Below are 26,979 nucleotides of genomic sequence, written 5' to 3' on the forward strand. Positions count from 1 at the left end.
CGAGAGATTTAAATAAGAATTTAAAGCGAGAGCATTTTCAAATTCCTTCGCCGGATGAAATATTAACAGACCTGAGTGGTAAAAAATATTTTTCCATATTAGACTTAAAAGATTCTTTCTATCAGATACGTTTAGACGAAAATTCGTCAAAATTATGTACTTTTGCAACCCCATTTGGCAGATACCGGTTTCAACGACTTCCCTTTGGCATCAATACTGCGGCCGAAATATGTCAGAGAAAAAATACTGAAATATTTGGTAATATTTTGAATAACGGAATTTACATAGATGATCTAATAATTGCAACAGAAACTGAAAGAGAACACGACCTAAAATTAGTGCAAGTTTTAGAAGCTGCTAGGCATAACGGCGTAACATTTAACATTAATAAATTCCAATTTAAAAAATCTGAGGTTAAACTGCTAGGTTTCATTGTTTCTAGTAAAGGGATTGAAATTGACCCTGAGAGAACAGAAGCAATTACTAATATGGAAATCCCGAAGAATAAAAAAGAACTACTCAGATTCTTAGGTTTAGTTAAATACCTAGGAAAATTCTTACCGAATTTGTCATCGTTAACGGCACCCTTAAGACAACTAACTCATAAGAATATATTATTCCAGTGGGAGCAAATTCATACTGACACAGTCATCAAAATTAAAAGACTTCTCGTAAAAGCACCCATTCTAGTTCACTTTAATCCAAATAAACCTTTAGTAATTCAATGTGACGCAAGTTTAGACGGTTTTGGTGCGTGTTTGCTACAAGAGCGTAAGCCAATCGCGTATGCCTCTCGAACGTTAATTGATGCAGAAAAAAGATACGCCAATATAGAACGTGAGCTTTGCTCTATTGTGTATGCCGTGGAAAAATTTAATTATTTAGTGTATGGAAGAGAAGTAATTGTAAATACTGATCATAAGCCATTGGTTAATATTTTTAAAAAAGACATCAATAAGATTTCAACAAGATTACAAAGATTATTGTATAGGTTATTAAAATATAATTTAAAGATAGTTTACTTACCGGGAAAGGATATGCACATAGCTGATGCGTTATCAAGAGCAAGTATCGATGATAAGTACGCCACTGAAGTTGAGGATATTAGGGTTCACAGTATTGCTAAACTACTACCAATATCGGAAGAAAGACTTAACGAGTTTATTGTAGCTACTGAAAATGATGAAATGCTAAAGCAATTGAAAATTTATCTTAGAAATGGTTGGAAAAAATATAAAACATTACCTCACGATCTTAAAATTTACTATAACATAAGAAATGAAATATCAGAATCTGACGGTTTATTATTTTACGGTGATAGATTGATTGTACCTGAATCAAAACGTAACATTATTTTACTAAAAATACATGAAGGGCATCTAGGAATAAATAAATGTCGAGCAAGAGCCAATGAGTGCCTTTATTGGCCGAATATGTCCAAAGACATCTATGACTTAATAATTAATTGTGAAATTTGCAATAGATTCAGCTAAAACAATGCCAAATTACCGATGTTGAGTCATGAGATACCTGATAGACCGTGGAGTAAAGTAGGAACTGACATTTTTGATTTCGGCGGTAGCTCATATATTGCAATCATGGATTACTACTCTAAGTGGATCGAATTCAAAGTTCTAAGAAATAAATCTATTGGAGAGGTAACTAAGAAACTAATAGAAATTTTTGCTTCATTTGGGTTCCCTGATAAAATCGTATGTGATAATGTACCTTTTAATTCATATTTGTTTAAAGATTTCACTAGTAGGTACGACATAAAAATCATTCATTCTAGTCCAAATTATCCGAGAAGTAATGGATTGGCTGAAAAATCAGTCAATATCTGTAAAGGAATTTTGAAAAAGTGTGCTTATGAAAACGGCAATTTACAAATATATTTATTGAAATATAGAAATAGTCCAATACCGGATATAGGTTTGTCACCTGCTCAGTTATTTCTTGGTAGGCGTCTGAAAGATAATATACCTTCACTGAGTACTCTTCTGAAACCGAATTTAGTGAATAATAGAAAATTGATGAATAATTTCAATAAAAGGCAGAAAAAACAAAAATATTTTTATGATAAAAATACAAAAAATCTAAGGGAAGGAAAAGAAAATGACATAGTTAATTATAGATTAAATAATGTATGGAAAAAAGGTAGAATTTTGAAAAAATGTGAAGAGCCTCGTTCCTATTTAATACAAGATGGTAATAAAGTACGTCGTAGGACTAGGGAACATATAATTTTACATAATCATAGAAATAGTTTTAATGAAAATTCAGGGAATAAAAACGGCAATACTGATGATCTTGATGTTGACCGATATCATTTGAGAGATAGAACATTGATTAAGAAGCCAAGTAGGTTAGGAATTGTATCATAGTTTAGCGAATCTATTTTGTTCTCAGTATGACTCATGGTATTATAATGTATTATAAATTTGTATTTATATTGTTGATATAATGGCATTTTAGTGAAGTGATGAAGAGTGTAAACCAACTTGGGAGAGAGGATGTAAGGTTATTGAGCAACACATTATTTATGAAAATGTATGTTTGGTTGCGGTTGCTCAGTGGCGTGAATCCCCACTCCCATATTGGGGGTATGAGACCGGCCGTTGGTCAGTCGATGGACAGCGTAACTAGCGTAACGAATGTATTCTAATAAAACCGAAATAAAGAGTTCGCAAGTAAAGCGTGGCCTTTTAAAATACTGGCTTCATAACACCCTAATAAAGAGAAAGGAACGTTACAAAACTATTATTAAAACTACGTCACCAATTCTCAATCCTGTGAGTCCAAACTCGTGAAGACAAAAATTGAACATAAACCAAAAATCTGCAGCGCTCGTTCAGTATCCTTGATATTCTTGGATCTTAGGTAAATTGAATTCTCTGTCGACAGCACTCTTATATTTTACGTTATATTCCAAACGTAAACTCAAGAAGAAAAAGTCGGGAAAAAAAAAGGCCCTAGAACAATGGGATGTACGATATTAATCGTTCTAGATGAAGATAAACTATTAACGAATGTATGAAAAAAAAACTCACTTTGATGTTGTGTGGCCTAATGGAGAAAGATACTCTTTCAATACACTCCAATGATCCCCAAATTTGGGTATTATATTGCTTCATCAAATAACCAACTCGCAATACAATATTGAAAGAAATCAGGAAAATATTTTTATCCCAAAACTCTTGGATTTCCACAGAATAAATCGAAATATCTACTTTCCCAATTTCGAAGTACGAAAGTAAATTCTTTCTTGAAGGAAATTACCGTATCTGGCACATATGGAAAAAAAAAACCGATAAACATTCCCCGAGATAATTTAAATTCGTCGAACTCGAAATCAGTAGGCAACCCAAATTACTATACGAAGTATTTTGTGCTGCAATGAAATTGAACGCTACACAGTCCATGGTGTGAAAGTAAAGTTTGGTATTGTGATTAAAAACAGGGAAGTGAGTGATATTATTTGACAGAAGCTTACTCGCTATAGGAAATACAAAATCTATGTCCGCCATTCGAAGATGCATAAATTGCAATTCCATTATGTGAAACGAAAATCTCCAAAAGAAGGTTTTTGAGCAAAAATACATTTTCTACCTGACAGGATAGGTCTCTTTTTTGGGATCTAGCGCCTTCTATAATCTACAGTAAAACGAGTTATATAAGAATTCTTATTTTCAAGAAAAAACCCCTACAACTAAATTTTCTTGTTTCTACTGTCAAAATAACCATTATTATCAATTTTTGTGTTTTCAATATCCCGAAACCATATATTTGCCATATAATTAGTTAGCAATATCAATAGTTTCCAGATTTTATTTTAGTTTTGAATAACCCGGTATGTTCCTTCAGAATTTATGTAGGTACTGTGTATATCACGTGAGTGGATCCCTGCATTTTGTACCTAATTCGTTGAGCAAAATCTTGAAGTGAATAATCAATTTGATGATATTTTAGGGTACATATATCAAAATATGATATCGGAAAAACTATCCAACATACGCATGGGAAGGTATCATGGTAAACAACCATTTTCGTCGACTGGCTTAGAAATTAATGGTACATAGAGACTATTTCTAACCTTTTTTCAGATTCCATCAATTTCTTACAAAATAACTCCGAGGAAATTTGAAATCGAAATTCGGAAACTATGCATCCATGTTGTGTATGGTTCAAAAAATACTTGATGTCAAATGTGAGAAAATGGATAAAACTAATTCGACAAATTTTATTTTTTAAACCATACCTATAGACAACAGGGATACATTTTTCGTTGATGCTTTTTACTCAGAGTTGTTTCATTAAACACAGCGTCCGTAGCTTGGTGGTTAGAAGCGTCGGCTCAGTATTTCGCAACCGTAAGGTACTGAGTTCGATCCTGGGCTAGAGAAGGAATTTTCTTGTCCATACGGGTACGAGCCACCATTCACTGTTGTGTTCGAATTAACAGTGCTGCGCCTAAGGTGGCGTAAGGACACAGTAAGCCAGAACAAAACTTATTCTCCGAACTCGTACAAGCTTACGGAGCTTCTGAGGCGTACTTCGGTACCTGTGGAGAATCAGGATAATATAATATATGAATATTAATGAAATATAAATATAAAACTAACATTGTATGAATATATTCATGCAATTTGTAAATGACTAGTTAATTTATGGTCGAAAAACAGTGGGTCTTTCAAATATATTTTTTTGAGCAGCCCCCTGAAGATGGCATGTGAAAATAAATGTTTAATTTTCTCCTTAGTAACCATCAATCAAATTTTGTAGTTGTTCTATAGGCAATAAAAAATTGGTGGTGTTGCTCTATAATGTCAGCATGATATACGCCAACTAGGTAAAAACTGTCACTTTGCAGGAAATGACGAGAGATCTTATTTGTTCAAAATGAATCAAGCTATCAAAAATTGATTTCTCAAAAGTATTATATGCATAAGTAAAAAACTTTTCGCGAAACGATTTAAGAGGTGTTTTTTTCTACCCCTTGCAATTATATGAAAACATCGCAGAATTTTTTGATCGCCTTCTCGCTTCCCCAAAATGTCTGCTCAATTTTTTGACATTTTTCTGAATTGTAAGAAAAAAAATCGCGTTTCAGTTGCCATCCTTTGGGGATGTTCATTAAAACGTCTTTTTCATAGCACTTCATGCTAGCTACTCCACTGAACCCTCACCAAAACTACTTTTTCGTTCTAAGTGTGCCGGTCTGGAAGAAAATTCCCGGGCCGGTTCGATGTAGCCCATATCTGCTTCTGTTCAATATCCAAGGTTGGGGAGTTATGCCCATTTTAATGACGTAAGGTCGAAAAAAAAACGGAAAAATTATGGATTGCATAAAAACCGGATTTCTTGGTGAAAAGCAAAAATATTATATGATAAATAAGAAATATGGAAATTTAGTTGTAGAATCAACTCATGGAGACGGCTGTCAACCTTAAACATAACCACTCATAAAATTATGAGTTGGGGCATCAATATGTGCCTGCCAGATCTAGGTGTTTTTAATATTATTGTATTTTCAAAAAAAAACTACAATTAAATCCAAATGAACAAATTTCGTATGAAGTATAAGTATCTGCCGCTGTTTGAGATCGTTTCTTACTTTCTAAAAGAACAATATTTTTGAGAATATTCCAGATGAATTAACTGTGAAATTATGAATGTCTGAAATTACCTGGTATTCTCTCACTTCACCGTTAAATTATACCGTACTTAACCTTTCAGAAATCAATTTGCACAGCAACACTTTGTAAAGTGAGAGCGTACCCCAAAATCCCATTATACCTATCAAATTATTCCTGGAATGGACTAACATTTCCTAGAATCATGAAGGAATATTTTTCCCAAAATTTTATGATGTTGATCCCAATAACAAAAGGTATTCGATAAGAAAATACTTAACGATAAAGTTCACGAATAGACATGCTCCTTTCTTCAAAAGAATCTACAATTTTTATGTGCCCCATACAAACTGCATACTCTCCTAGAAGAACTATGTCAAGAATTTTTTCCTTATTGTCACATTTTGGCAATGTAATGACGTATTCACGACCAGCTAAAGCGATATAAATATTACAGAATCAAAAAGTCAAAAACAAAAATTGTATTTCGACACTTTTATTTTTCATATTTTTCATTTTTGTATGATCTATATTTTATCATATATGTCTTTTTATTTTCTGATGGAAAAGTTTCTACTTCGGCGGAATTCCCAAATATGTGCGATCTTCAAAGTAGCGAGAGGAGAAAAACCTAATATACACGGTGTATCAGAGTAGGTATAACAAACGGTAGATGTTACAAATGGATTTTATAAATTTTTTTTGCTCGGTTTATTTCTGAGATACAGGATGTCATAATTACGAAAAATTATCAGATTTCGGCAAATTTTGAAGAGTGTGTCTGCTTTTAGAGAAAACAATGTTTGTCAGATTGAATGTTTGCTTCAATTTGCCTCTTGTTATACCTAACTTTCATAATTTGTCTAGAAACATTTTCTTAATTCCCTAACTATATTATATTCTTCTGATTTCTGATTTTCTCAGAAACGGTCAGGATTAGACTCAATTTATTTTCCCTTTCGCAAGAGAAGCGAAAGAGAAATCAAATAGGTTCCATGTCCACATCTTGTTCTTATTCTTTTGAGAACCATTCACCCTCCTTTACTACATTTATGTCTATACTAATGAATAATATTGAAGTATCTCACTGTAATTTTCGAATTCTATCTATCCGTTGAATGATTCTTTTAAATTGTGCCGCAAAAAAGTTATGAGAAAGAATAATACAATTCATCTCCGTTCATTTAAATTTGCCGGTGTGTGTAGTAATAAAATTAAAAATCTTCATTATCTACTCGAATCTAACGAATTATTGGGACAAGTTCATCTATCCAATATTCGGAAATAAATAGGCGTTCCAGGATTCATGATTCGCAGCTTCAAAAAGTTCAGAGATATGATTTTTCTCTCAATTTTATCCCTATCAAATTTGAATAAAAAGGGGCTGTAGATTAGCCTGAAGGATATGCCCATAAAACTGAATATCACCAACCGAATGACTTCATCTTATGAGGGTACGCTTGCTCAGGTATAATTTGAAATTTCGAAGCCCAGTCTATAATGAGTCATAGTTGACAATTTCCATGAAACGAACCGAAGTTTATTATTATTGTTCGGAAGAAAAAGATGCAGAAAAGAAGAAGAACATCTAGAATTCTCACCACTTAACCGGGTTGATGAATAGTTGAGTATTCTGCGATTTGAGTTTCATTAGTGCGAAAGACACTCTGCTTAGTACAAGTCTAAAGTTATTGGTGCTTTCAAAATGTTGTTCCTAAGTGTCGAACTCTTCTTTATTCTGTTTTTGATAGTTATACTATGTGTCAATAAGGTAAGTCCGAATAATTTTGACTCAACGCTAATATTAAGCTACAAAATATGCTAACCGGCATATTTTTATGGAATCTAATAATAGTTTTCTTCAGGTACTTTTTTTCGATCTCTGAAATTCCGTTTGTATACATATTCAGTATGTGTAGTACCTTTGTGTAAAATAATTAATACCTCGATTCATTTCCCTTGAGTAACGGGTAATATTGGCTTAGAATAGAAAAAATTGACGTTGAAAGAGATACTCATATGCGAGAAATATTGAAATCAATTTTCTATAGAACGAATAAATACTTGAATGCTAAATTCATCGATGAAATATCAAAGGCTTAACGATACAGTAACATTGGATTGAATATAAGAAATAAATAACTGAACTCAATATTTGGAAGAATAGTTAACTAATGGAAATATGTCCAAGGAATTTATTTTTATTTAAATTATACCAGAACTTTCGTCCTCCATAATTAATTCAACGGGTCTATTCTTTCAGGAAATAGGACTAAATAAAAAATATTAATGGTTATACAACTGCCGTGGCGACATTTCGCAGAAGTTGCCTTTTGCATCTTCAGGTCTACAATTTATTTAAAAACATATAATACAAAGTCACATATAATGTCAACAAATCTTATTTACCAAAAAAATTTTTACAGTTTAGCCCCAATTCCAATGCCCCTTTCAAAGCCAGTAAGGTCCCAATTCCAAGAATTCCCATAAATATTTGCTCGTGATCTGACAAGGGCGGGTCTACGGTTATAATTCGCGACCAATTGTTAATGGAATTGATTCCCTCATTTTCTACCATGATCTGCAATTCTACTTTTCACAAATCGAAGCAAATTCCTTAATTCATCAAATTCTACAGAAATATAAAAATTACATTCTTTCAATCATTTATTTTTTCCAAACTTCAATCAGAATCTGACATCCAATTTAATTTGTCATAGGTATATCATTTATTTTACGAAGAAATTTTTAAATTTTTGAATTCTAAAGAAACTTACATCAATGTTTTACAAAATTCTGTCTCTTAAAATTGAAAAAATGTTGAACTTGTAATATTCACACCTCTTGAGTAACAACCATCCTTAGTATTCTAACTGAAAACTTGAACGGTGTACTAATATTGTTACAAAGTATATAATTTGAAATTTTACTAATTCGGAAGAAACTAGAACCGTAACGGTATTCGCTCATCTAAAATACTAGAGCAGTCAAAATTCTTCACCTGCTTCATGAATTGTTTGCATCAATATTTCATTTCAAATTGACATTGGCTCTGAAAAAATTGGCTTATGAAAGCGATAAAAAATTCTGGAACTTCAACTGCATCAATTAATTAATTCCTAATTTTTTTTCTCACAGAAGGTGTTACTCTTATATGCGAGGAAGAAACTGAAGCAGAACCAGGATAGGATTAACTCCGCTTTCAGAGCTTCAATTTTTGCTGGAGAAGAACATACAATGTTGAAGTTATTGGAAGAGGGGGCGGATGTGAAATGCACCGATGTTATTGGCTATGCTTGTCTTCACCACGCAGTGCTATGCGGACATTACAAATTAATTAAACACCTAGTAATGTATGGCGCTGATATAGAGCAAGAAGGCAATTTTTACGGTTACAAACCAATTCATTTGTGTGTTTATCCGGCCAACAAAGACAAATGCTTGGAAGAGTTACTGAAATATGGTGCTCAACTAGATGCCGTTGACAGTTTGCAAAATACCTTACTACATTTAGTGGTGAAGTTTAGACCCCAAGATATGAATTTTATCGAAAAACTGCTCGATTACGGTTTAGGTCCAAATGCCACAAATATAATAGGAAACAACTGCCTCCACATCATTGCTGCATCTCGCACATGCTCTATCGAAAAGGTCCTGTTTCTGGCGAGGAAATTCATACACAGAGGTGTTGATATCGACCGTAAGAATACATCAATCGGTGAGACACCCTTACAAATAGCATCCCGTACAGGAAAGACGGTTTTGGTCGATCTTCTTCTTCGTGAGGGGGCGGCAATAGACGTGAGGAGCAACATTGGATTGACTGCTTTCGAGCAATTGTTCGTGGAAAATCATCCAATGACGGCCATCATCACCACCTTCATTAAACACATCGCTCTGAGAAAACACCGTGGGGAAAATGTTGAAGACAGTATTTTTAGGAAAATTGCCTCCGATGTGAAACTACAAATCATATATCGCTATTACGACGAAGATTTGGAGTATCTGAAATCCATAAATATAGTTGAAACACACTGGGTAACACTGCATCATATATTATGCTGCGAGAAGAGTGAGGTTATCAATTACTTGAGAAACGCTAGTGTCAGGAATAACATTTTTTCACAAGAGGTTTCCACTTTTTATTGGAATGAAATTCGACACAAATTCTCGAAAATCATTGAAATCGTCAAATTTCAAGAGGAGGCCTGTAGAGTTCTGAATATAGTGTTCGATAGTAGAATTCCTTATTTATGTTTGAAGCAAATATGCAAATATTTGTCGGAAGAGGATGTGAAAAAATTGTCCACATTATTGTTGAGAGAAAATACAATTGATTGAAATTATCAGTTTTTGAAATTAATTCAACACAAATCACCTTTTTATTCACCAGAAATTGTCCCTATGAAACGGATTCATCGAAAAAAATTCACATTTTGCACTTTTCATTCCTCATGTGAAGGGCTAAAATAGCTACTTGACTTGAATCCAAAGGAGATCAAAGTAAGAGGGGAACATATTATTTCTTCAGATCGCAGCTTGCTTTTATCTTATTCTATAGCTTTTGCAATGTCCATCTTCAAATTAAATTTTATTTTTTCATTATGCCACATTTCAGTTTGAATGATAATACTCAATGTTCTTATTTATACAAATGAAGAATTTTTACTGTTTGACATAAATGGGCAGAAAACAATATTAAAGTCAGTTGTGGATTATTCGTTTGTCACATTACCGTTGCCACAACTAATATCAATTTTTATTACGAAAATGCCGAAAGTGATTGAAAAAAGAGACAGGGTTTCGGGAAATACTATTTAGAATTCAGGTCCGCTCATTTAATATTCTAAAATCCACAATACGTCAGACAGAAGCGAAAATATCAATTGTGAGAAAATTTATATAATGTTTCATCTGAATCCAAACGACTTATATTTCAGCTGAATATTTCCACAATCAGAAAGATTGTGAATGAAGAGGATGACAAAGAATTTCCTTCTATTGGGAGACCCAAAAAAGTGGTGCATTTGAGAATTTCATGCTTGAGTGAATTAATTGCGAAAAGTTTACTACAGGATTCTCGATGAATGTCATCGTAGAATATGTTCCCGAAAATTGATATTTCTAATCTTCATTTGAGTTGCCTATACATTGTGAATGATTTAAGGTACCAATTATTAATTATCAATTATTATTATTATATCAATGTATTAAGATGAACAGCCACAAATACGCGCCAGTTGTCCTGTTAATTGTTTATTCAGGTGAAATTTTTTTTCAAAGGTGAAGTCATCTTGACAATTCCCCCTATATACAGGTCTAATTTTTCGTAGAGGTACTCTACAGGTTCCAAGGTATGTCCCCTTATATTAATCTGACACGCTCGAGTATATCCCGAATTTCCCTCTTCGGCTCCCCAACTACAAGTGTCACTTGACTTAGAAATTGGAAGCCAAACTTATATTCTGAGAGGGATAGCCAATTTTTTGAGTCCGGTGTATAGCGCAGGTATAATTCAATATACTTCCTACTGTAGGAGAAATGATGGGCAGTTGGGAGAATATAATGATTTAGAAAAAATATATAAGAAATGATATAGTAATTAATCCTAACATGCTTTTATACACGATCTTATTTTGAATATAGTTCTTAGTTAAGTGTTATATTTGTGTAAGTAGTTTGGGTAGATTTTTTTTATTGATATCCAATAATCAAGTACGAAAAATATCAGTACCTCTTTCAATTACTGATTACTCACTGCTCTCTTATCCGCTGCTTTTGCAGTGGAACGATAAAAAGACTGAATTTTATAGAAAGCTACCAAAAGATTCTATTTTACGAGTTCAAATTACCAATGCTATGATTCTGATATTGTAGAAATGTTTTATGAAAACTTCTGGAACATGTAACTAGGTTTTTTATAATTGTCTAGGGTATACAGGGTTAATTATATTATTCTTACTGGTTTCACTCTTTAATCGGCAACACACAATTTTGATACAACCTTACGTCTTCGATATTAAATTCGTCGTTACTTCTTCTAAATAACGGTCGCGTCTCGACTGATGTTATTTTTCAACACTTTTCAACAAATTTTTGAGAACTGAATACTAAAGTATTTTTTCAATTTCCGTCTAAATTGACAACTCCCTAGCCTTCCCATTTTCTATCAGTTTCTCATTATTCAAACAATAGGAACAACAATAGAACAGCAACAACAACGTCAAAAGTTAATCAAGGGTAATAAAAATATCTTTCTACATGTATGTACCTTATTGGTGTTTACATTGAAAATATGTATGTTTGTCCAAATACCTATTGAAATAATAATGAATCCAAATTTATATGCCACTCAGATACTCACAAGTTTTTTATATTGAATTAGGCAGAATACCATACCTTGCTTTATGAGTTGCGGTGATTTTCACCGGTGAAATGGTGAAACCAGTGGGTCACACTCCTCTGAATAATTCTTCTGGACAAATTTCTTCAGGAAAACTTCAATATCTTCAGAATATTCGAAATGGCGATAAACTCCCAAACATGTCATAAAAAAAAGTTTTACGACGTTTCGAGTGTTGAAACCTATGGGCAGAGTATGGTCAATATAAGTGCCTAGTTATTCTAGGAATCCTATATTCAATCTGAAGGAAAATTCAATGTTATTTTCAAAATATTCACAGATTTATGTTCAGGGGCGGATTGGACCGCCGGGTAACCGGGAAAATTCCCGGTGGGTCGGTTCATTTTTGTGCCAGCGGGCTGGTCAGATCGTACCATTCTTTTTGTCTCCGGCGGAACATGTTTCACGTCGATAACTTTATTTTTACAAATATTGAAACCGATTCAAAATGAATGTTGGAAAAACTACCAATAAATATATGTTTCAAGTTTTGAAAATAATACTGATAATAGTAAATTATTCCTGAACAATTGGCATAAACAGGGTGACTTGAAACGTAATGAAAATACTGAAGTTGCAAAAAACTACACGTGATTGTAAGTATGATTATTATGCTGAACTTGCCTTACACGAATATTTTAAGTTGCCAGTTGTGGCGTCATTCTTGCTCAAAAAAATTAATAAAGAAAACCAATACACAGAAGAGTTTCACTTGGGTTTTTCCTCGGTCAGCTGTCAGTGTAGACGGCGTGGGTTCACAATGATTTTATAAAGGGCGCCAACGTATTTTGAATAAAGTGACTCTTCAAAAATGAAAAACTATATCACATCGGCTAAATACGTAAATACCGACCAGAATATTTCAAAGGTGGAAAAGTATATTGTGACAAGTAATAAAAAAAAAAAATTAAAAGGAATTGAGAAGAACCTGGAGAATATGAAAAGAATTTAATATGTAACGTCGAATTCGAGCACAATTCTAGCGAAATTTCCAACAAAATCTTGAGCCTAACATTAAGTAGTAACGTAATAATATTAAAGCTTTCACAAAAAAATATTGAAGGTGCACCTCACTTGATCAAGATCAGTTGACAAATTTTGTATTTAAACAATAATGATCATTTATATGTGTATTTACTCTAAAGGTTCAGATATTCAGATATTCACTTATTAATGTCAAAACTCCAAAATCAACTTCACTAGAAAAGTGCCTATGTCACAAGGTACTCTTGATTGGTACCAGCAATCGAAATCTAAATTATCTGTACATACCAGTTTGATGAACAGCAGGATTGAAACTATTATTAAAACTACGTCACCAATTCTCAATCCTGTGAGTCCAAACTCGTGAAGACAAAAATTGAACATAAACCAAAAATCTGCAGCGCTCGTTCAGTATCCTTGATGTTCTTGGATCTTAGGTAAATTGAATTCTCTGTCGACAGCACTCTTATATTTTACGTTATATTCCAAACGTAAACTCAAGAAGAAAAAGTCGGGAAAAAAAAGGCCCTAGAACAATGGGATGTACGATATTAATCGTTCTAGATGAAGATATAAACTATTAACGAATGTATGAAAAAAAACTCACTTTGATGTTGTGTGGCCTAATGGAGAAAGATACTCTTTCAATACACTCCAATGATCCCCAAATTTGGGTATTATATTGCTTCATCAAATAACCAACTCGCAATACAATATTGAAAGAAATCAGGAAAATATTTTTATCCCAAAACTCTTGGATTTCCACAGAATAAATCGAAATATCTACTTTCCCAATTTCGAAGTACGAAAGTAAATTCTTTCTTGAAGGAAATTACCGTATCTGGCACATATGGAAAAAAAAAACCGATAAACATTCCCCGAGATAATTTAAATTCGTCGAACTCGAAATCAGTAGGCAACCCAAATTACTATACGAAGTATTTTGTGCTGCAATGAAATTGAACGCTACACAGTCCATGGTGTGAAAGTAAAGTTTGGTATTGTGATTAAAAACAGGGAAGTGAGTGATATTATTTGACAGAAGCTTACTCGCTATAGGAAATACAAAATCTATGTCCGCCATTCGAAGATGCATAAATTGCAATTCCATTATGTGAAACGAAAATCTCCAAAAGAAGGTTTTTGAGCAAAAATACATTTTTTACCTGACAGGATAGGTCTCTTGTTTGGGATTATAGAAGGAATTATAGAAGGCTATAATCTACAGTAAAACGAGTTATATAAGAATTCTTATTTTCAAGAAAAAACCCCTACAACTAAATTTTCTTGTTTCTACTGTCAAAATAACCATTATTATCAATTTTTGTGTTTTCAATATCCCGAAACCATATATTTGCCATATAATTAGTTAGCAATATCAATAGTTTCCAGATTTTATTTTAGTTTTGAATAACCCGGTATGTTCCTTCAGAATTTATGTAGGTACTGTGTATATCACGTGAGTGGATCCCTGCATTTTGTACCTAATTCGTTGAGCAAAATCTTGAAGTGAATAATCAATTTGATGATATTTTAGGGTACATATATCAAAATATGATATCGGAAAAACTATCCAACATACGCATGGGAAGGTATCATGGTAAACAACCATTTTCGTCGACTGGCTTAGAAATTAATGGTACATAGAGACTATTTCTAACCTTTTTTCAGATTCCATCAATTTCTTACAAAATAACTCCGAGGAAATTTGAAATCGAAATTCGGAAACTATGCATCCATGTTGTGTATGGTTCAAAAAATACTTGATGTCAAATGTGAGAAAATGGATAAAACTAATTCGACAAATTTATTTTTTAAACCATACCTATAGACAACATGGATACATTTTTCGTTGATGCTTTTTACTCAGAGTTGTTTCATTAAACACAGCGTCCGTAGCTTGGTGGTTAGAAGCGTCGGCTCAGTATTTCGCAACCGTAAGGTACTGAGTTCGATCCTGGGCTAGAGAAGGAATTTTCTTGTCCATACGGGTACGAGCCACCATTCACTGTTGTGTTCGAATTAACAGTGCTGCGCCTAAGGTGGCGTAAGGACACAGTAAGCCAGAACAAAACTTATTCTACGAACACGTACAAGCTTACGGAGCTTCTGAGGCGTACTTCGGTACCTGTGGAGAATCAGGATAATATAATATATGAATATTAATGAAATATAAATATAAAACTAACATTGTATGAATATATTCATGCAATTTGTAAATGACTAGTTAATTTATGGTCGAAAAACAGTGGGTCTTTCAAATATATTTTTTTGAGCAGCCCCCTGAAGATGGCATGTGAAAATAAATGTTTAATTTTCTCCTTAGTAACCATCAATCAAATTTTGTAGTTGTTCTATAGGCAATAAAAAATTGGTGGTGTTTCTCTATAATGTCAGCATGATATACGCCAACTAGGTAAAAACTGTCACTTTGCAGGAAATGACGAGAGATCTTATTTGTTCAAAATGAATCAAGCTATCAAAAATTGATTTCTCAAAAGTATTATATGCATAAGTAAAAAACTTTTCGCGAAACGATTTAAGAGGTGTTTTTTTCTACCCCTTGCAATTATATGAAAACATCGCAGAATTTTTTGATCGCCTTCTCGCTTCCCCAAAATGTCTGCTCAATTTTTTGACATTTTTCTGAATTGTAAGAAAAAAAATCGCGTTTCAGTTGCCATCCTTTGGGGATGTTCATTAAAACGTCTTTTTCATAGCACTTCATGCTAGCTACTCCACTGAACCCTCACCAAAACTACTTTTTCGTTCTAAGTGTGCCGGTCTGGAAGAAAATTCCCGGGCCGGTTCGATGTAGCCCATATCTGCTTCTGTTCAATATCCAAGGTTGGGGAGTTATGCCCATTTTAATGACGTAAGGTCGAAAAAAAAACGGAAAAATTATGGATTGCATAAAAACCGGATTTCTTGGTGAAAAGCAAAAATATTATATGATAAATAAGAAATATGGAAATTTAGTTGTAGAATCAACTCATGGAGACGGCTGTCAACCTTAAACATAACCACCCCACACTCATAAAATTATGAGTTGGGGCATCAATATGTGCCTGCCAGATCTAGGTGTTTTTAATATTATTGTATTTTCAAAAAAAAACTACAATTAAATCCAAATGAACAAATTTCGTATGAAGTATAAGTATCTGCCGCTGTTTGAGATCGTTTCTTACTTTCTAAAAGAACAATATTTTTGAGAATATTCCAGATGAATTAACTGTGAAATTATGAATGTCTGAAATTACCTGGTATTCTCTCACTTCACCGTTAAATTATACCGTACTTAACCTTTCAGAAATCAATTTGCACAGCAACACTTTGTAAAGTGAGAGCGTACCCCAAAATCCCATTATACCTATCAAATTATTCCTGGAATGGACTAACATTTCCTAGAATCATGAAGGAATATTTTTCCCAAAATTTTATGATGTTGATCCCAATAACAAAAGGTATTCGATAAGAAAATACTTAACGATAAAGTTCACGAATAGACATGCTCCTTTCTTCAAAAGAATCTACAATTTTTATGTGCCCCATACAAACTGCATACTCTCCTAGAAGAACTATGTCAAGAATTTTTTCCTTATTGTCACATTTTGGCAATGTAATGACGTATTCACGACCAGCTAAAGCGATATAAATATTACAGAATCAAAAAGTCAAAAACAAAAATTGTATTTCGACACTTTTATTTTTCATATTTTTCATTTTTGTATGATCTATATTTTATCATATATGTCTTTTTATTTTCTGATGGAAAAGTTTCTACTTCGGCGGAATTCCCAAATATGTGCGATCTTCAAAGTAGCGAGAGGAGAAAAACCTAATATACACGGTGTATCAGAGTAGGTATAACAAACGGTAGATGTTACAAATGGATTTTATAAATTTTTTTTGCTCGGTTTATTTCTGAGATACAGGATGTCATAATTACGAAAAATTATCAGATTTCGGCAAATTTTGAAGAGTGTGTCTGCTTTTAGAGAAAACAATGTTTGTCAGATTGAATGTTTGCTTCAATTTGCCTCTTGTTATACCTAACTTCCATAATTTGTCTAGAAACATTTTCTTAATTCCCTAACTATATTATATTCTTCTGATTTCTGATTTTCTCAGAAACGGTCAGGATTAGACTCAATTTATTTTCCCTTTCGCAAAAGAAGCGAAAGAGAAATCAAATAGGTTCCATGTCCACATCTTGTTCTTATTCTTTTGAGAACCATTCACCCTCCTTTACTACATTTATGTCTATACTAATGAATAATATTGAAGTATCTCACTGTAATTTTCGAATTCTATCTATCCGTTGAATGATTCTTTTAAATTGTGCCGCAAAAAAGTTATGAGAAAGAATAATACAATTCATCTCCGTTCATTTAAATTTGCCGGTGTGTGTAGTAATAAAATTAAAAATCTTCATTATCTACTCGAATCTAACGAATTATTGGGACAAGTTCATCTATCCAATATTCGGAAATAAATAGGCGTTCCAGGATTCATGATTCGCAGCTTCAAAAAGTTCAGAGATATGATTTTTCTCTCAATTTTATCCCTATCAAATTTGAATAAAAAGGGGCTGTAGATTAGCCTGAAGGATATGCCCATAAAACTGAATATCACCAACCGAATGACTTCATCTTATGAGGGTACGCTTGCTCAGGTATAATTTGAAATTTCGAAGCCCAGTCTATAATGAGTCATAGTTGACAATTTCCATGAAACGAACCGAAGTTTATTATTATTGTTCGGAAGAAAAAGATGCAGAAAAGAAGAAGAACATCTAGAATTCTCACCACTTAACCGGGTTGATGAATAGTTGAGTATTCTGCGATTTGAGTTTCATTAGTGCGAAAGACACTCTGCTTAGTACAAGACTAAAGTTATTGGTGCTTTCAAAATGTTGTTCCTAAGTGTCGAACTCTTCTTTATTCTGTTTTTGATAGTTATACTATGTGTCAATAAGGTAAGTCCGAATAATTTTGACTCAACGCTAATATTAAGCTACAAAATATGCTAACCGGCATATTTTTATGGAATCTAATAATAGTTTTCTTCAGGTACGTTTTTTCGATCTCTGAAATTCCGTTTGTATACATATTCAGTATGTGTAGTACCTTTGTGTAAAATAATTAATACCTCGATTCATTTCCCTTGAGTAACGGGTAATATTGGCTTAGAATAGAAAAAATTGACGTTGAAAGAGATACTCATATGCGAGAAATATTGAAATCAATTTTCTATAGAACGAATAAATACTTGAATGCTAAATTCATCGAGGAAATATCAAAGGCTTAACGATACAGTAACATTGGATTGAATATAAGAAATAAATAACTGAACTCAATATTTGGAAGAATAGTTAACTAATGGAAATATGTCCAAGGAATTTATTTTTATTTAAATTATACCAGAACTTTCGTCCTCCATAATTAATTCAACGGGTCTATTCTTTCAGGAAATAGGACTAAATAAAAAATATTAATGGTTATACAACTGCCGTGGCGACATTTCGCAGAAGTTGCCTTTTGCATCTTCAGGTCTACAATTTATTCAAAAACATATAATACAAAGTCACATATAATGTCAACAAATCTTATTTACCAAAAAAATTTTTACAGTTTAGCCCCAATTCCAATGCCCCTTTCAAAGCCAGTAAGGTCCCAATTCCAAGAATTCCCATAAATATTTGCTCGTGATCTGACAAGGGCGGGTCTACGGTTATAATTCGCGACCAATTGTTAATGGAATTGATTCCCTCATTTTCTACCATGATCTGCAATTCTACTTTTCACAAATCGAAGCAAATTCCTTAATTCATCAAATTCTACAGAAATATAAAAATTACATTCTTTCAATCATTTATTTTTTCCAAACTTCAATCAGAATCTGACATCCAATTTAATTTGTCATAGGTATATCATTTATTTTACGAAGAAATTTTTAAATTTTTGAATTCTAAAGAAACTTACATCAATGTTTTACAAAATTCTGTCTCTTAAAATTGAAAAAATGTTGAACTTGTAATATTCGCACCTCTTGAGTAACAACCATCCTTAGTATTCTAACTGAAAACTTGAACGGTGTACTAATATTGTTACAAAGTATATAATTTGAAATTTTATTAATTCGGAAGAAACTAGAACCGTAACGGTATTCGCTCATCTAAAATACTAGAGCAATCAAAATTCTTCACCTGCTTCATGAATTGTTTGCATCAATATTTCATTTCAAATTGACATTGGCTCTGAAAAAATTGGCTTATGAAAGCGATAAAAAATTCTGGAACTTCAACTGCATCAATTAATTAATTCCTAATTTTTTTTCTCACAGAAGGTGTTACTCTTATATGCGAGGAAGAAACTGAAGCAGAACCAGGATAGGATTAACTCCGCTTTCAGAGCTTCAATTTTTGCTGGAGAAGAACATACAATGTTGAAGTTATTGGAAGAGGGGGCGGATGTGAAATGCACCGATGTTATTGGCTATGCTTGTCTTCACCACGCAGTGCTATGCGGACATTACAAATTAATTAAACACCTAGTAATGTATGGCGCTGATATAGAGCAAGAAGGCAATTTTTACGGTTACAAACCAATTCATTTGTGTGTTTATCCGGCCAACAAAGACAAATGCTTGGAAGAGTTACTGAAATATGGTGCTCAACTAGATGCCGTTGACTGTTTGCAAAATACCTTACTACATTTAGTGGTGAAGTTTAGACCCCAAGATATGAATTTTATCGAAAAACTGCTCGATTACGGTTTAGGTCCAAATGCCACAAATATAATAGGAAACAACTGCCTCCACATCATTGCTGCATCTCGCACATGCTCTATCGAAAAGGTCCTGTTTCTGGCGAGGAAATTCATACACAGAGGTGTTGATATCGACCGTAAGAATACATCAATCGGTGAGACACCCTTACAAATAGCATCCCGTACAGGAAAGACGGTTTTGGTCGATCTTCTTCTTCGTGAGGGGGCGGCAATAGACGTGAGGAGCAACATTGGATTGACTGCTTTCGAGCAATTGTTCGTGGAAAATCATCCAATGACGGCCATCATCACCACCTTCATTAAACACATCGCTCTGAGAAAACACCGTGGGGAAAATGTTGAAGACAGTATTTTTAGGAAAATTGCCTCCGATGTGAAACTACAAATCATATATCGCTATTACGACGAAGATTTGGAGTATCTGAAATCCATAAATATAGTTGAAACACACTGGGTAACACTGCATCATATATTATGCTGCGAGAAGAGTGAGGTTATCAATTACTTGAGAAACGCTAGTGTCAGGAATAACATTTTTTCACAAGAGGTTTCCACTTTTTATTGGAATGAAATTCGACACAAATTCTCTAAAATCATTGAAATCGTCAAATTTCAAGAGGAGGCCTGTAGAGTTCTGAATATAGTGTTCGATAGTAGAATTCCTTATTTATGTTTGAAGCAAATATGCAAATATTTGTCGGAAGAGGATGTGAAAAAATTGTCCACATTATTGTTGAGAGAAAATACAATTGATTGAAATTATCAGTTTTTGATATTAATTCAACACAAATCACCTTTTTATTCACCAGAAATTGTCCCTATGAAACGGATTCATCGAAAAAAATTCACATTTTGCACTTTTCATTCCTCATGTGAAGGGCTAAAATAGCTACTTGACTTGAATCCAAAGGAGATCAAAGTAAGAGGGGAACATATTATTTCTTCAGATCGCAGCTTGCTTTTATCTTATACTATAGCTTTTGCAATGTCCATCTTCAAATTAAATTTTATTTTTTCATTATGCCACATTTCAGTTTGAATGATAATACTCAATGTTCTTATTTATACAAATGAAGAATTTTTACTGTTTGACATAAATGGGCAGAAAACAATATTAAAGTCAGTTGTGGATTATTCGTTTGTCACAACACCGTTGCCACAACTAATATCAATTTTTATTACGAAAATGCCGAAAGTGATTGAAAAAAGAGACAGGGTTTCGGGAAATACTATTTAGAATTCAGGTCCGCTCATTTTATTCTAAAATCCACAATACGTCAGACAGAAGCGAAAATATCAATTGTGAGAAAATTTATATAATGTTTCATCTGAATCCAAACGACTTATATTTCAGCTGAATATTTCCACAATCAGAAAGATTGTGAATGAAGAGGATGACAAAGAATTTCCTTCTATTGAGAGACCCAAAAAAGTGGTGCATTTGAGAATTTCATGCTTGAGTGAATTAATTGCGAAAAGTTTACTACAGGATTCTCGATGAATGTCATCGTAGAATATGTTCCCGAAAATTGATATTTCTAATCTTCATTTGAGTTGCCTATACATTGTGAATGATTTAAGGTACCAATTATTAATTATCAATTATTATTATTATATCAATGTATTAAGATGAACAGCCACAAATACGCGCCAGTTGTCCTGTTAATTGTTTATTCAGGTGAAATTTTTTTTCAAAGGTGAAGTCATCTTGACAATTCCCCCTATATACAGGTCTAATTTTTCGTAGAGGTACTCTACAGGTTCCAAGGTATGTCCCCTTATATTAATCTGACACGCTCGAGTATATCCCGAATTTCCCTCTTCGGCTCCCCAACTACAAGTGTCACTTGACTTAGAAATTGGAAGCCAAACTTATATTCTGAGAGGGATAGCCAATTTTTTGAGTCCGGTGGATAGCGCAGGTATAATTCAATATACTTCCTACTGTAGGAGAAATGATGGGCAGTTGGGAGAATATAATGATTTAGAAAAAATATATAAGAAATGATATAGTAATTAATCCTAACATGCTTTTATACACGATCTTATTTTGAATATAGTTCTTAGTTAAGTGTTATATTTGTGTAAGTAGTTTGGGTAAATTTTTTTTATTGATATCCAATAATCAAGTACGAAAAATATCAGTACCTCTTTCAATTACTGATTACTCACTGCTCTCTTATCCTTGATGGAAGCGCTGCTTTTGCAGTGGAACGATAAAAAGACTGAATTTTATAGAAGGCTACCAAAAGATTCTATTTTACGAGTTCAAATTACCAATGCTATGATTCTGATATTGTAGAAATGTTTTATGAAAACTTCTGGAACATGTAAGTAGGTTTTTTATAATTGTCTAGGGTATACAGGGTTAATTATATTATTCTTACTGGTTTCACTCTTTAATCGGCAACACACAGTTTTGATACAACCTTACGTCTTCGATATTAAATTCGTCGTTACTTCTTCTAAATAACGGTCGCGTCTCGACTGATGTTATTTTTCAACACTTTTCAACAAATTTTTGAAGAACTGAATACTAAAGTATTTTTTCAATTTCCGTCTAAATTGACAACTCCCTAGCCTTCCCATTTTCTATCAGTTTCTCATTATTCAAACAATAGGAACAACAATAGAACAGCAACAACAACGTCAAAAGTTAATCAAGGGTAATAAAAATATCTTTCTACATGTATGTACCTTATTGGTGTTTACATTGAAAATATGTATGTTTGTCCAAATACCTATTGAAATAATAATGAATCCAAATTTATATGCCACTCAGATACTCACAAGTTTTTTATATTGAATTAGGCAGAATACCATACCTTGCTTTATGAGTTGCGGTGATTTTCACCGGTGAAATGGTGAAACCAGTGGGTCACACTCCTCTGAATAATTCTTCTGGACAAATTTCTTCAGGAAAACTTCAATATCTTCAGAATATTCGAAATGGCGATAAACTCCCAAACATGTCATAAAAAAAAGTTTTACGACGTTTCGAGTGTTGAAACCTATGGGCAGAGTATGGTCAATATAAGTGCCTAGTTATTCTAGGAATCCTATATTCAATCTGAAGGAAAATTCAATGTTATTTTCAAAATATTCACAGATTTATGTTCAGGGGCGGATTGGACCGCCGGGTAACCGGGAAAATTCCCGGTGGGTCGGTTCATTTTTGTGCCAGCGGGCTGGTCAGATCGTACCATTCTTTTTGTCTCCGGCGGAACATGTTTCACGTCGATAACTTTATTTTTACAAATATTGAAACCGATTCAAAATGAATGTTGGAAAAACTACCAATAAATATATGTTTCAATAAGTTTTGAAAATAATACTGATAATAGTAAATTATTCCTGAACAATTGGCATAAACAGGGTGACTTGAAACGTAATGAAAATACTGAAGTTGCAAAAAACTACACGTGATTGTAAGTATGATTATTATGCTGAACTTGCCTTACACGAATATTTTAAGTTGCCAGTTGTGGCGTCATTCTTGCTCAAAAAAATTAATAAAGAAAACCAATACACAGAAGAGTTTCACTTGGGTTTTTCCTCGGTCAGCTGTCAGTGTAGACGGCGTGGGTTCACAATGATTTTATAAAGGGCGCCAACGTATTTTGAATAAAGTGACTCTTCAAAAATGAAAAACTATATCACATCGGCTAAATACGTAAATACCGACCAGAATATTTCAAAGGTGGAAAAGTATATTGTGACAAGTAATACAAAAAAAAAATTAAAAGGAATTGAGAAGAACCTGGAGAATATGAAAAGAATTTAATATGTAACGTCGAATTCGAGCACAATTCTAGCGAAATTTCCAACAAAATCTTGAGCCTAACATTAAGTAGTAACGTAATAATATTAAAGCTTTCACAAAAAAATATTGAAGGTGCACCTTACTTGATCAAGATCAGTTGAAAAATTTTGTATTTAAACAATAATGATCATTTATATGTGTATTTACTCTATAGGTTCAGATATTCAGATATATATATATATATATATATATATATATATATATATATATATATATATATATATATATATATATATATATATATATATATATATATATATATATATATATATCTATATGCAGCGGGACATATGGGGACCGAATGTATATAACGTATGGACCGTATATATTGATATACATTATGATTTGGAGGTGTACATTACTATTCATTTGTCTATGTATATTGTGGAAAAGAAATTATATCGATATTTCTGTTCTGTATATGTTGCGTAACATATGGGGACCGACAGAAGTATATGCAGCGATACTTATTGGGACCGTATTGTGGGGAATGGCGTAGTAAAATAAACATAGCCCAAAAGATAATTACTGGGACCTCGTTGTGACCTTGTCATTATCGATTAAAATTCTGCAGTTATATTCATGTTGAATTCAAGTTTTTATTGAACTAGAGAAAACTTGGATATAGAAAATTAGTTCAGATTGCAATTTAAAATTTCCTCAAGACAATTTGATTGACATAAATGAAGAACTTATATCTGTATATTTGAATTTCAAATAATCGAGCATATGGAGAAAAGAAAGAAATTGTTTTTGTTTTAATGAACGAAAAAAATTTCACCGCCTCCGCGATAACCGAAATGGTTTCCATACCATTTGTGTATTTCTTATTGAGAAATGCTTTTTCCGTAGTGATAACTTTATGTCCATATTCAATAATAATTTGGAGAGAAATGGTAATGTATGCTATACATTACCATTCATTTGACTATGTATATTGTTGAAACGAAATTATATAGATACTAGCTGACCCGGCAAACGTTGTTTTGCCATATAAATAATTTCCATGTTGTATCATAAAAAAATAGAAATTAAAAATTTTGTCTAAGAAATAAAAAAAAAATTTAGGGATGGAATACCCCTAACATTTAGGGGGATGAAAAATAGATGTTGGCCGATTCTCATAGATAGCTGACCTGGCAAACGTTGTTTTGCCATATAAATAATTTCCTAATGATTAAATTACTAAAATGGCTATTAAAAAATAAGGGTTGATCGTAGAAGGGTGAAAATTGAGGATTGTATGTATTTTTGTATGTTGTATCATAAAAAAATAGAAATTAAAAATTTTGTCTGAAAAATACAAAAAAAAATTTATGGGTGGACTACCCCTAACATTTAGGGGGATGAAAAATAGATGTTGGCCGATTCTCATAGATAGCTGACCCGGCAAACGTTGTTTTGCCATATAAATAATTTCCTAATGATTAAATTACTAAAATGGCTATTAAAAATAAAGGTTGATCGTAGAAGGGTGAAAATTGAGGATTATGTATTTTTGTATGTTGTATCATAAAAAAATAGAAATTAAAAATTTTGTCTAAAAAATACAAACAAAAATTTAGGGGTGGACTATCCCTAACATTTAGGGGGATGAAAAATAGATGTTGGCCGATTCTCATAGATACCGGATAAGCACAAAAAATTTCATCAAAATCGGTCAAGCCGTTTCGGAGGAGTACGGTAACGAAAACAATGACACGAGAATTTTATCTATTAGATTTCTATTCTGTATATGTTGCGTAACATATGGGGATCGATAGAAGAATATGCAGCGATACTTTTTGGGACCGTATTGTGGGGAATGGCGTAGTAAAATAAACATAGCCCAAAAGATAATTACTGGGACCTAGTTGTGACCTTGTCATTATCGATTAAAATTCTGCAGTTGTATTAATGTTGAATTCAAGTTTTTATTGAACCAGTGAAAACTTGGATATAGAGTATCAGTTCAGATTGCAATTTAAAATTTCCTCAAGACAATTTGATTGACATAAATGAAGAACTTATATCTGTATATTTGAATTTCAAATGATCGAGCGTATGGAAAAAAATTGTTTTTGTTTTAATGAATGACAAAAATTTCACCGCCTCCGAGATAACCCAAATGGTCTCCATACCATTTGTATCGAAAAACGAATGTAAAACACAGAATGTATTCCTTGTTGAAAAATGCTTTTTTCGTAGTGATAACTTTATATCCATATTCAATAATATTTTGGAGAGAATATTCGAATGGATGATATACATTACCATTCATTTGACTATGTATATTGTTGAAACGAAATTATATCGATATTTCTGTTCTGTATATGTTGCGTAACATATGGGGACCGACAGAAGTATATGCAGCGATACTTATTGGGACCGTATTGTGGGGAATGGCGTAGTAAAATAAACATAGCCCAAAAGATAATTACTGGGACCTAGCTGTGACCTTGTCATTATCGATTAAAATTATGCAGTTGTATCCATGTTAACTTCAAGTTTTTATTGCACCAGAGACAACTTGGATATAGATCAGTTCGGATTTCAATTTAAAATTTCCTCAAGACAATTTGATTGACATAAATGAAGAACTCATATCTAAATATTTGAATTTCAAATGATCGGGCATATGATGGAAAAAAAAATTGATTTTGTTTTAATGAACGAAAAAAATTTCACCGCCTCCGCGATAACCGAAATGGTTTCCATACCATTTGTTTCGGAAAACGAATGTAAAATGCAGAATGTATTTCTTGTTAAAAAATGCCTTTTTCGTAGTGATCACCTTTTGTCCATATTCAATAATATTTTGGAGAGAATATTCGGATGTATGCTATACATTACTATTCATTTGACTATGTATATTGTTGAAACGAAAAGATTTGGTAAGAATTCTACCGATGTGACGATTATTGAAGTCATTCAGAAATGCGAAATACATAACAAAATTATAATATTTTTTTATTTGTTTTTATTGAACTAGGTAAATAGTATTGTCTTATTAATCATTATCAAAAGAATATATCTATATACAGAGAGATTACTTGGGAAATGCGGATAGATGGAGGAAACCGAAATGCTCCTAAATAACCCATATTTCATAGATCTATCATTCTTCATTACCAATATGCAGGCTGATTTATCGATTTCCCTAATTTTTTCAATTAATCATAATTTATGAACCACCCTACACATTTTTGTAATATTTGTTCGGAGTGTTGTCGATCAGCATAATGAGAAAGCCGTATTCCAGGTCTGGCCTCAAAAAAATTGATAATTACATTTATAGTCTGAAGACCCAGTATGTCAATATTTTGTAATTTCATTTACAAAATTGGAAAGAGCCGAAAAAATGGG

The 26,979-nt window shown here is 32.8% G+C and overlaps 2 protein-coding genes and 1 long non-coding RNA gene across 3 annotated transcripts; 2 read left to right on the forward strand and 1 right to left on the reverse strand.

Moving 5' to 3' along the window:
- Window positions 1-6,501: 6,501 nt before the first annotated feature.
- LOC123316352 (ankyrin repeat and protein kinase domain-containing protein 1-like) lies at window positions 6,502-9,981 on the forward strand. Its single transcript, XM_044902393.1, has 2 exons — window positions 6,502-7,404; window positions 8,772-9,981. The coding sequence occupies exons 1-2, from the start codon at window positions 7,339-7,341 to the stop codon at window positions 9,972-9,974; spliced, it is 1,269 nt and encodes a 422-aa protein (XP_044758328.1). The 5' UTR covers window positions 6,502-7,338; the 3' UTR covers window positions 9,975-9,981.
- LOC123316353 lies at window positions 9,504-14,807 on the reverse strand. The gene is made up of 3 exons (XR_006538060.1): window positions 13,309-14,807; window positions 12,033-12,277; window positions 9,504-9,638 (listed from the first exon to the last, which is right to left on the reverse strand). It is a non-coding gene; the product is annotated as an uncharacterized LOC123316353 (long non-coding RNA).
- Window positions 14,808-17,932: 3,125 nt separating this feature from the next.
- LOC123317751 (serine/threonine-protein phosphatase 6 regulatory ankyrin repeat subunit B-like) lies at window positions 17,933-20,568 on the forward strand. The gene is made up of 3 exons (XM_044904361.1): window positions 17,933-17,998; window positions 19,366-20,299; window positions 20,429-20,568. Exons 1-3 carry the CDS (start codon window positions 17,933-17,935, stop codon window positions 20,566-20,568), a joined length of 1,140 nt encoding a protein of 379 aa, XP_044760296.1.
- Window positions 20,569-26,979: the final 6,411 nt, after the last annotated feature.

This window comes from Coccinella septempunctata, chromosome 7 (assembly GCF_907165205.1).
Source record: "Coccinella septempunctata chromosome 7, icCocSept1.1, whole genome shotgun sequence".
Taxonomy (NCBI): Eukaryota; Metazoa; Arthropoda; class Insecta; order Coleoptera; family Coccinellidae; genus Coccinella; species Coccinella septempunctata.